The sequence below is a fragment of the Pongo pygmaeus genome, chromosome 2, assembly GCF_028885625.2.
Source record: "Pongo pygmaeus isolate AG05252 chromosome 2, NHGRI_mPonPyg2-v2.0_pri, whole genome shotgun sequence".
Lineage (NCBI taxonomy): Eukaryota > Metazoa > Chordata > Mammalia > Primates > Hominidae > Pongo > Pongo pygmaeus.
Window position 1 is genome coordinate 46,771,109 of NC_085930.1, and position 12,292 is coordinate 46,783,400.

The 12,292-nt window shown below is 38.2% G+C and overlaps 1 protein-coding gene across 4 annotated transcripts in view; it reads right to left on the reverse strand.

The window, feature by feature from the left end:
- CCDC191 (coiled-coil domain containing 191) overlaps nt 1–12,292 on the reverse strand; it is a 92,129-nt gene that overhangs the window by 75,867 nt on the left and 3,970 nt on the right. For all 4 annotated transcript variants that reach the window (XR_010125680.1, XM_063661650.1, XM_063661649.1 and 1 more), the window contains exons 3-4: nt 6,187–6,328; nt 2,279–2,422 (exon numbers count right to left, since the gene is read on the reverse strand). Coding sequence is in view for 3 of the 4 variants with exons in the window: in XM_063661650.1 (XP_063517720.1) it covers nt 2,279–2,422; nt 6,187–6,328 (286 nt within the window). In the remaining variant the exon portion in view is untranslated. The remainder of the gene's footprint in view (nt 1–2,278; nt 2,423–6,186; nt 6,329–12,292) is intronic.

A 12,292-nucleotide genomic window follows, 5' to 3' on the forward strand; every position in this document is an offset into this window, starting at 1 on the left:
TAAGCAACACACGACTATATTATTGTTCAATTCTATTTCTCTCTTCAATTTTGTCAATTTTTGCTTCATCTACCTGGGGACTCTTTTGTCAGGTATATGTATATTTATAGTTGTTATGTTTTTCTGATGGATTGACTCTTTTATCATTAGAAAATGCACTTTTTGTTTCTAGTAACAATTTTTTCTTTAAAGTTTATTTTTGGGAAAATTAAAAATCAAAGAAAAAAATAAAAATAAAAAGTCTTTTTTTAATATTAACATAGTAACTGTAGCTCTCTTTTGGTTACTATTTGCATGGTGTATCTTTTTCCATCCTTTTCCTTTCAACCTATTTGTACTTTAAATTGAACATATGTCTCTCGTGGATAGCATATAGATTTTTAATCCATTCTGCCAATCTCTGCATTTGGACTGGAGTGTTTAATTAAATGCATTTATATTTAATGTAATTCCTGATAAAGCTTACACTTATCATTTTGGTATTTGTTTTCTACATGTCTTATGTAAATGGCCTTTATCAAGCTGAAGAATTTCTCTTGCATTACTAGCTTGCTGAGAAGTGTTTTTCAGGAATGTATGTTAGATTTTGTTAAATGCTTTTTCTGTGTCTATTGAGATAATATGTTAATTAATATTTTTGGTAAATATCCTTTTTAATGGTTACATAAATATTTGTTCAATATTTCAATTAAAACAAAAAACTCTACCAGCATACGATGATTGAGGCCTGGCATGATACTAGATGATATCAACCAATCTAAGTAAAGGGACATAATTAGATCTATTAGTACTATATCAAAAGAAGTAATAGTTTCATTAGAGTCCATATATTTGCTTCAGAACAAATATGAAGTACTGAAGTACCACACTTTAATAATGACATTAATAAACTAGAAAATATCCAGAAGGCAGCAACGAGGATGATAAGACCTAGAAACCATGTGGTATAAAAAAATTGTTGAGAGTACTGGTGCTATTTAATCTGGAAACATAGAACTATATGAGTGGTCAAATATGGTAACAACTCCTACAAAAAATTAAACGTTCTTGAGAGAGAACATGTTATTTTTGTTGTACCATAGGGTAAAACGTTACTGAAGACAAAATCTTAATTCTCCTAACTAAGGGAAACTTCTATGAAGATTAGAGCCTCACAGCGGTTGAATGGGCTCCTCTCAAAGTGCAGGCTCCCAATCCCGGGAGGTGTTCAGGCAGAGGATACATCACTACAAGTTAGGGACACTGTAGAATGATCTCTATCTGGGTTGGGGAGGAGGGTAGATCACACTACCTAGTCTTGAAGGATTCTTCTAATTTTACAAGCTGATAGTTTTGTGATCCTCAAGCTGGGGATTATGCAGAGTCCTAAACAAGGAGAATGATGTCAGGTGAATTCACCAAGGGTATCTGAGTCATGTATGGGGAGCTGCCCCACCGTTACCATGACTATCCCTATGTTCAGGGAAAAAATACTCAGACCCTTGAGTATATTAGATAAACCCTTACACGTCAGCCATCTAACTTGTCTGACACTGGCTCTGTGCACAGTAGTGGTTTTTCTCTCCTCTGGAAAAAAAAAAACTAGAAAAGTAATAACCTCCCTTATAAGTAATAACTAACAGATAAATAAGAAGCACTTTATAAATATAAAAATGACATATGAGTACTTAAATGTAGTCTGCATCAAATGCCAATGATATATGAGGAAGAGGCACTCTGAAACAGCATTAATTGCTATTCTAATCATAAGCAGAATTATAAACACAGTTGGCCCTCCCTATCTGCAGATGCCACATTCTTGGATTCAACCAACTATAGTTCAAAAATATTTGAAAAAAAATTGCAAATAACAATACAACAATAAAAAATAATAAACATTTTAAAATACAGTATAACAACTATTTACATAGAATTTATACTATATTAGGTGTTGTAAGTGGTCTAGAGATGATTTAAAGTATGCGAGAGGATATCCACAGGACTAGAGCATCTGAGGAGTTTGGTATCTGCGGGGGCCAGGGGGTCCTGGAACTAATTCCTCACAGTTAGTTAGGGATAACTGTAATAGAATATTTTAATTTTTAAAAACACCATGAATTTACTGAAGATATAGCATAAGAAATTTACATTTAACCATGATAAATTAAAACCAATAATAAAAACTAAACAAAACACAGAAAAGTTAAATATGTATCATTTGTTATTCAAAACAATTATAAAGACTTCTTAGACACATTCATTAGATGTTAAAACTTAGAACAATCAGATAAGTTCTTACCATCAAACTTGTCATATTTCAAATGGCCATTGGCTTCCGGCATAATAGTGACACTCGACACAGTGTTTTTAGCATCACCTTCTTCCTCACTTGCTAATTCTTGCTTAAGTTTGGTATCTAACCAGTCATTAACCAGCTCCTGAGCTACAATAAAACAAAAACATTTTAAATATTTCAGTTACTTCAGAGATTTTCTTTATTCACTGTTTTCATTTATTCAATAAATATTAATTGAGTACCTATCGTGTCAAGTACTGTTCTAGATACTGGAATACAACAGTGAACAAAACTGGAAAAATAAGCCCTAGCATCATGAAACTTACATTCCAACTGGGGAAGAGAGACAATAAGTAAATAAGAGAAAAGGTAGAGACAGGAAGACATGGAAGATGGGTGTTGTAGCTTTAAATTGGGAGGTAAAAGAAAGCTTCACTGAGAAAAAGATATTTGAGCAAAGAAGGGAAGAAAGACAGAGAAGTGAGGATCTATAAGGTAATATTATTCTCTGCAGACGGAAAGCAAATGCAGAGGTCCTGTGCAGGAGTATCTACAGTGTTGGAAAAACAGCAAGGAGGCCACTGTGGTCAAAGGGAAGTGAGTGAGGAGGAGACAGAAGGAGATGAGGTTGGAGGGATAATGTGCAGATCAGGTTTAGGGGAGTGTTTAGGGCAATGATTATCAACTAGGTGCAATCTTACCCCCCAGTGGACTTATGCCAATGTCTAGAGCCATTTTGTGTTGTCATAACTGGGGAAGCAATACTACTGTCTAGTAGGTAGAGGCCAGGGATGCTGCTAAACATTTGCAATTCACAGGACAGCCCCCACAAAAATTCTCTAGCCCAAAATGTCAATAGTCCTGAGGCTGAAATTCCCTTGCTTAGAGTCTTGACACTACTCTAGCTACTTTGGCTTTTACTCTGAGTGCAATGGGAAGCCACAGGAGAGATGTGAGCAGAGAGGCGATATATTTTAAGAGAATCACTTTGACTATTAAGTTAAAATAAACCATAGGGGACAAGCACGGAGGTAGGGAACACCGATTGGGAAACAAGTACAATAATCCAGAAGAGAGGTGATGGTGGCCTGGACCTGGGAGTGGAGGTATTAATAATGGTCAGATTCTAGAAAAGAATGTTTTGAGGTGCAGTTGACATGACTTGCTAATGGACTGGATATGGGACATAAGAGAAAGAAATCTATGAGGTTTTTGGCTTAAGCAACTGCAAGGATGGTGATGCCATTTACTGAGACGGGGAAGGCCAAAGATAGCAGCAGGCTTGAGGAGGAAGATTAGGAGTTCGTTCCCAGACATGTTAGGTTTGAGATGTTTAGAAGACATCCAAATAGGGATGTCAAATATGGTATTGGCTACAATACTCTGGATTTCAGGGGAGAGGTCCAAGCTGAAGAAATAAATGTGGAAGTTTTCAGCACGCAGACTGTATTTAAAATCATAGAAGTGGATGAAATTACCAAAAGAGGAAGGTAGACAGAGAAGAGGTTCAAGGACCGAGTGCTGAGGAACTCCAGGATTTAGGGGTTGAAGAGATAAAGTGGAACTAGGAAAGCTGACTAGGCCATTGAGGTAGGAGGAAAATCAAAGAGTGTGATATCCTGAAAGCTAACCTCCATTTGGATTTCTTTCTTAATGCTATTGAGAAAATCTCCTGAAATTATTCAGGTATGGGGAAAATGCCTGCTTTAGCATAACTTTCATCATTGTTATTACTATCAAACAGCTCTTTTGTCTATTTTCTCATTACCTTCATCATTATTATGATCATTATTGCATAGTTAGTTCTTAGGGAATGGGGTGTTTATATTAAATGATGCCAAGAGGCATTTAATACAGATAAAATAGGAAAAAATAAATCAGAGTAATATAAACGAAGTGTTAAAAGCATACTAGCAACAAATGTCATTGGCTTTCAGGGGAAGGTAGAGAAAGGGAGAAGATATTTACTGAGTAGCCCTTGCGTACAATAATTCAAACATTTATGTGTATAATAATTTATATGCAAAATAATTCACACCTACTAAATGACATGTATTGGTAAATGGGGATTTACTGTGAAGTGCCCCCCAAAAACAAATAAAACTTCCCTTAGAGGGGTTAAACTGTAGAAATACCTTGTGTTAGACCACATGAGAAGTATACAAACTACCTTAAAGCACAGATTTTCCTCTGAGTATGTTCCTCAGAACACTACTTTTGTAGAATATTAGTATAGTTGATGAGAGGAGAAAAAAATGATATAAACCTTTGAAAACCATGTTCTATCCATTGGTGTTCTATCCATACACCAAACCATGTTCCTAATGTGAATCACTAGTTTCTCAGGATAATATACAGATTTCAGGATAAAAAGAGGTTCATGGTCTAGGCAGCATTGGAAATGAGGCAAGTAAACATTTCTTTTTAACTGCAGGACTTCTCAGAACCCTTAACAGGCTGAAGTATATTGTGTATCTCTATTGGCAGGGAAGGAGGTGGGGTGAGCAGTATCAGCCAAGCCAATTTCAGAATCAATCTCCTTTCTCTAGCTCCAGTACTATCAACCACTCTAAACCACTCACCGTTACTGCTCACCCAGACCACTGCCAACAGCCTCCCACTGGTTGCCCTTTTCTCTCTTTTTCTCCCCTATAATCCATTCTTCCTATATTTAATTAATTAATTAATTAATTTATTTATTTATTGAGATGGAGTCTCGCTCTATCACCCAGGCTGGAGCGCAGTGGCAAGATCTCGGCTCACTGCAACCTCCGCCTCCTGAATTCAAGTGATTCTCCTGCTTCAGCCTCCCAAGTAGCTGGGATTACAGGCACCCACCACCACGCCCTGCTAAATCCTTCATATATTTTATAAACTGTCATATTACTCCTCTGCTTAAAACCCTTCAATTCTATCCTGTCATACGCAAAAGAGTAAAATCTAAATTCTTTCCCCAGGCTTGGAAAGCCCTATGTGACATGCCTTCTCCTCACTCCCGCCAGCTTCTCTCTGTGGGCAAGCTCCAGCCACACGGGTCTTCCTGCAGCACACCATGCCTGTCTGTACTTCATGCTCCCTTTCCATCTGCCTGGATGCTTCCCCCATCACATTGTTCAGCTGACTCCTTGCTCCTTGCTGACTCAGGTCTGAACTTGAATGACTTATTACTACTAGATCACTGTAAAATTTTCTTTATTCCCACAGGAAATGTATATTTCATGAAAGCAATGGCTTTGTCTCTCTTGGTCATAACCAGTACTTCCAGTGCCTACAATTGTACCTAGCACAGAGTATATGTGTGTTGAATAAATGAAGAAATAAATGGAATAACTAGAGACATGAGTCATCCAAATGGAAGTTGGCTTGTAGGACATCACACTCTTGACTTTCCATCTACCACTGTGGCCTCCCTTTCTCAGTCTCCTTTGTTGGTCCTTCCTGATTCCTTCTATACCTAAATGGTAGAGTTCCCCAGGGCATCAGTAACGAAAATACCAAATTCCAGAAGAGTAAATGCTTCTGGGACATAGGAAGGTTAGACTGTTTTTAGGGTCTCTTTATCAGGAATAAAACTGATTTATAGACTATAGTCAAATTATCTGTATAATATCTGATCAAATTAACATGCTACCATCTTTGTCACAGGACTAATATCTTACAGCATTCACCAATTAGCTGTTGTATCAAACTACCTCTGGATGTAGTTCTAATTTGGGAAACAAAATGAGGCTTAAGTATATCCTTACTTGTAATATTGGAGTTAATTCCAGATTAAAAATAGCTTCAGGGGAGTAGAAAGAAAAGGAAATTAAGAATAAGAGTAAGAAAAACTTCCATTCTCTACTTTGAAATACATCATGGGTTATGCTTTAAGAATTGTTAACATCGCAGCAGAAAATGCATTCTCTTACCTTCTGCATAGATTTCATCATGATCCTCTATTTGCTCAGATGTTTTCAAATCTGTGATTTGGCCCCAGGGACTTCTAGGTAAATCTGAATTTCTAGTAAAAAATGCATTTGACACTGCAAACTCTGAGGCTTTCTCCACTCTCTTCAATATAACAGAAAAAAAAAATCCATAAAGATGACAACAAATTTGTTCAGTTAGAGAATTTCTCTCCTACTCAAGAAACTGATTTTCTACCACCTACTAAAATTTGTTCATTTTTCCATTTTTGGAGAAACTCTTGAGGTTTAAACATCAACTCCCAAATATTCTGGGGGGTTTCATATATAATATTAAATTAATTGCAGTATTTTACCAAGTTCTAACAGATGTTCACAATTTTGATATTTGAATAAAAGTTATTAAGATTTAGATAACTTTTGTTTAGGGCATTAGTGATAGGATCCTGAGACATGGATATTTTACTTTAAATAAAAAATATTATATTAGTTTTCATGCCCTTAGGACTTGTATATGAATATGAACCAGAGGTAGAGTAAACACAGTTCAGCAAATTAGTACTCCTGAAGGAAACCTCCCATCTCATATTAGGCAATCATATACTAGGTTCAATAAAATTGGGATAAACAGAGTCACTGAACTGTAGCCATCTAGAATGTTTTAACTCAACAGCAAGAGTCTAGTAAAAACATGACCAAATTTGCAGGAATGGGGGAATAGCAGAAGTGGACAAACTGCCTTAGTGTTTTTATTTACCTGCACAGATTAAAAACACTTATATTAGGCTGGGTGCAGTGGCTCATGCCTGTAATCACAGCACTTTGGAAGGCCAAAATGGGAGGACTGCCTAAGCTCAGGAGTTTGAGACCAGCCTGGGGAACATAGTGAGACTCCAACTCTAGTTAAAAAATAAAAAATTAGCCGGGCGTGGTTGTGCACACCTATAATCCTAGCTACTTCAGAGGCTGAGGCAGGAGGAATCGCTTGAGCCTAGAGGGTCGGGACCACAGTGAGCTGTGTTCATGCCACTGCACTCCTGCCTGGGTGACAAAGTGAGACTGTGTCTCAAAATAAATAAATTTAATTAAATAAATTTTAAAGCTGGGCATGGTGGCTCATGCTGTAATCCCAGCACTTTGGGAGACCGAGGCGGGTAGATCACTTGAGGTCAGGAGTTCAAGACCAGCCTGGCCAACACGGTGAAACCCTGTCTCTACTAAAAATACAAAAATTAGCCGGGTGTGGTGGCATGCGCCTGTAATCTCAGCTACTTGGGCAGCTGAGGCATGAGAATCACTTGAACCCAGGAGGCGGAGGTTGCAGTGAGCCGAGATTGTGCCACTGTACTCCAGCTCGAGTGACAGAGCAAGATTCTGTCTCAAAAGAAAAAAAAATGTTAAAACTTATTTTATAACTTAACCCCTAACTTCCCCCTCCCAGAAACCTGCTTTCTCCCATGATTGCTGTGTTTCTTCCAACTCAGGTAGTGACAACTGCATTCCTCAGGATGAAAACTTTGGAGTCCTTAATCCAATCTATCTCTCTCTTTCTCACCCCACATATAATTGATCAGGACATCTGTTGACTCTATCTTTAAAATATATACAGAATCTGACCCCTTTCCATCACTTCCATTGCTACCATGTTGGTCCAAGGCACAACAATTTCCTGACCGGTTTTCTGGAATAGCCTCTCACCATAGCAGTGAATGACGCCTTTAAAATGAAAGCCACATAATGTATGTCACAACTCCACTCAAAAGCCTTCAGTGGCTCCTGATCTCAATCAGAATTAATGTCAAAGTCCTTATAATGCGCTTCCAGGTCCTGCCACGCAGCCCTTTGTGAGCTTTCCAAGCCCCTTGCTACTCCTCCCTTTGCTCATTCTACTTCAGCCACATGGACCTCCTTGCTTGTTTCTCCTCAAATATGCTCAGTGTGTTCCCAGCTTAGGGCCTTTGTACTTGCTTCTCCTCTGCCTGAACTGCTCTCCTACAGATACCCATAGGCCTCCTTCCCTCATTTCCTGAAGCCTTTGCTCAAATGTCACCTTCCCAGTAAGGCCTTCTTTGACTACCCTATATGAAACTGTAAACACTCTCCTCCAGCTCTCCTTCTCCCCATCCTCTGCTCTGGTTGTCTCTATAGTACTTACCATCTTATCATATATTTAATCACTTATTGTCTCCCTCAGGTAGAATGTTGGCAGGAATTCTTATCTTCTTCTCAAGGAGAACTTGGCACCAAGAACAGTGCTTGGCACTCAACAGGTGCCCAATAAATATTTGTTAAAGGAATGAATACATGAAAACTTTATTCAGAAAAGCTGTACTTTCTGATATTTATATTGTCACCTGACCTATTCTGAAAATGACTTTTCCTCCTGCCCTTTATGGAAAGACTGGTAGAACCTCTGCCAAAACTTGCCATGGACTTTTCCATCCAAATTCTTGTGCGTTTCATACATTAGCTTTAAGTCAGACAGAAGCAGAGGAATAAAGCTGAAAAGTGAAGGGCAACTTGAAAAAGATGTAGAAAACAGAACATACAGGCAAAGATATGAGCCAGAAGAAAACATGATCCATTAGAGTTAGAGTCAAGAAAATATCATTCACTCCTTATGAAGTCACTTGGTAGAGACCTATTTTCCCATATTATTTCTGATAGCCTCTGATGCATGCAAGTTTACGTTGGTAGCATATGTCATGTATTAGATTTATGGTTGGTACATGGTCTTTCCTTTAGGCTCTTAAATTCTAAGACAGAAAGAGAATTTTGCATATACTGTATGTGTTTGTATATGCACATATGTAAATAATGTACAAATAAATTGATCAAAACAGTGTTTTAAAAACCCACAAACAAAAAATTAACAACAAAAACAGATTCATAGACTAGACTTGACTTAGTTCCTCAGGCCTTGAATGAAAGAAATAATTATGTATTATGTGTCATCCTGCCTGAGTTGGAATTTGTACAGGTTCTTAACAGAGGAGGGTAGAGAGGTTGGGAGAGAAGAGGAGAAAGACTGAAGGATAAAGAAGGATAGAGCCTGGTACTGACACGGAAATAAAGACAAATGTTTGCTTGGCTTTAACAAGGCAAGTGTTTGGGATATCACTTAAAATGAAGATTTGAGGAGAAAGAACTACTGGATGATACTAAGGACTATACATAATCTCTATATTTGTTTGTGTTAAAACATTACATCCTTAATATTTTTTTTTCAAAATAAATATGTAAGACATAGGAGACAGCTACCCTATATTTAAGTAAAACATTTTGGCAATTTAACAACTTATTCTTTCAGCAAGTCCTGATTGAAGGTTAGCTCTGTTCCCAGCACCGGAGTGGGCATTAAGTGAAAACAAAAGTAAAAGTTTCTGTTCTTAAAAAGCTCACTTTTTTGTTTGTTTTTGGTTTCCTATATCATGTGTGCAATAAACAACTCAAGGACAGTTCTGAAGCAATGCAGGGTGATTTAAGAAAAACTAAACACCTTCAAAAGTGTATCATAGTATGATATATATATATATATATAAAATATATAAACATATTACTTGTAAAGGAACTATCTCAGTTATTCCCACGATCTTATAAATGCTCAATATGTGTTCCTTGTATCCCACAGCAGACATCAATCCCATGGTCCACTACAGATCCTTTGTAGCCTATCAACATGGATGGCAGAGACAGCAGTTACAATGTCATCCTTCATTTCCTCAAAACCAGTGGATACAAACATGAGCTTCTTGACATACTGCATGCTCATATATAATAAATAGTTCTGTGAGTAATAAATTTTTGAAGCTACCCATTCTTTTTTAATCACTTTGTACAAAAGCAAATGCTTGAGGCTGTATCTGTGTACATAAATGCCAAAATAATTCTAGGTGAAAGAGTAGTACAAGATGGGATTAGGAGGTGGAGGTAGGTAAGGGGGATTTGTCCACTTAGAGGGGCATCTCAAGTTGAGCTGCAAGGGAAGGATCTGGATTGGCCTCACAGGGAGGACGAGTATTCCAGGCTGAGGGATCAACATGAGTCAAAGCAAAAGGAACACCTGTCTGATGGAGGGGAAGGAGACTGGCTTGACGGGAGTCATGGAGGATCAGTATAGGGACTGCTACAGATAAATTGATATTACAGGTTGATTGCTAGAGGGCTGTCAATACTTATCTGGAATTTATAGAGTTTCGTCTGATGGCACATAGAATAACTGATGATTGGAGAGTAGGGAAATGATTTGATTAAAATGTTTAGAAAGCTCAATCAAGTTACAGAATGCACTGGAGTAAGATGAGTTAGTCCATCTCATCAAGATGAAGATAAATTGTAAATCATGGTGGACTGTTGCATTTTGGGTGAGTTGCTGCAGGACTCACAGTTTTACCCAACCATCTACCTGATTCTAGGTGATTTCAATGTCCTTGAAGATGAATCACCAACATCTCAGCCTTGAGGTTTGGTTGTTCTTCTGTATTCCAACAGCTTTCCCCTCAATTCCACTTCAGCAACCTACTGACATGGTGACCCCGAACCATGTCACAAAGCATGGTTCACAACATTTTCCATTGCTTAAACCAAACTGATAACCCCTTCTCCAACATCAACCTCTGATCCATCTCCCTGTTTCATTCTCCCTACTCCTATGACACCGATGTTGGACCTAACCAAGTCTTCTAGTCACTGTACACCTCCCTCTTCTAACTTGAGTCCTTGAAAGGGTTCCTTCCTTTCCTACTCAGTGTGGATATGCAGCTACTATCTTACTGCATCCTCAAACCCCTTGTTCCTTGGCTGTTCCAGTGAAAACCTCCAAGTCTGGATCAATCTGATCTACCAATTTTTAGTACCATAAAATATTATGGGCTGGGCATGGTGGCTCACGCCTGTAATCCCAGCACTTCGAGAGGCTGAGCCCAGCGGATTGCTTGAGCCCAGGAGTTTGAGACCAGCCTGGGAAACATAGTGAGACCTCATCTCTATTTAAAATATATATTTAAAAATTAATTATGGTTAACTGCTTCAGCCATGTCCCTAGTGCCACTGAGAAATCTTCCTTTTCTGTTCTGAAGAGAGGCCTTTCTCAATTTTTACTATGCTCCATACCCTTTCCATATATTCTCCCCTTCTTTCACATAAAGAAGTCTCAGCTGATTTTGAAAGGGTGGTCCACTCAAGTGGACTTTGAAGTCTTAGGTCCAGAGGTTATAACTGTTTAGGGTACACCCAGAGTTAGCAATGAAATAAGAAAAGAAGACAGAGAAGTGAACAAGGAAGTATTCGAAGCAGCAGGAAAAAGACAGTTACAAAAAGACCACGAAGGAGAGGATTTCTAGAATAAAGAAGTGGTAACTATGTCAATGTAACCTGAAAAAGTTTGAGGACTATCAAAAGACTACTGGATTTGGTCAGGAAGTCATTTATGACAACAGTTTCTGTGGAATGGTAAGAAATCAGGATGCAGGAGAATAACTGTGGACACAAGAGGACAAGAAAAATACAAAGGCAAGGAGTCCAGGTCATGTATCCAAAACATTAGATAAGAAAAAGAAATCGTTCAGGAATCAGAATAGATTACAGGATCAAATAAAGACTTATTGATTTTTTTCAAGACAGGAGATTTGATGACATACTGGAGACAGAGCCAATGCAGAACTGTTAGAGGAATGACAAAAGATGATAAAAATTGAGCCAAGCTGGCTGAAAACTATACGAAAACGGACAATGTCACAGACAAATCAGAGCAAAATTGTATCTTCCGGTTTTAGTTAAATCTTTGCCTCTGAAGAGATGGTAACTGTGTGACTAAGCCCTGCAGGGACTTGGCACTGGGACTGTCAACACTCACATGCAAGCTAGTCTTACTAGATATTGAGGAGTGGCCTTCCTAGAAACTAGCACTCATGATGGTAGATCCACTTTAGTCGTCTTCTAAGTTAGGCTTTCTGCAGTAGCCAGGAAGCTTCCCCTGACCCCATTTAAATTAGTGCCTCTCACCACATACTTCCATTACATCTTTAATTCTCTCATGAGCTTTAGGTAAGTTGTTTATTCTCCACTGGACTGTAAACCCTGGGAGGGCAGGGACTGTACCTGCCCTGTT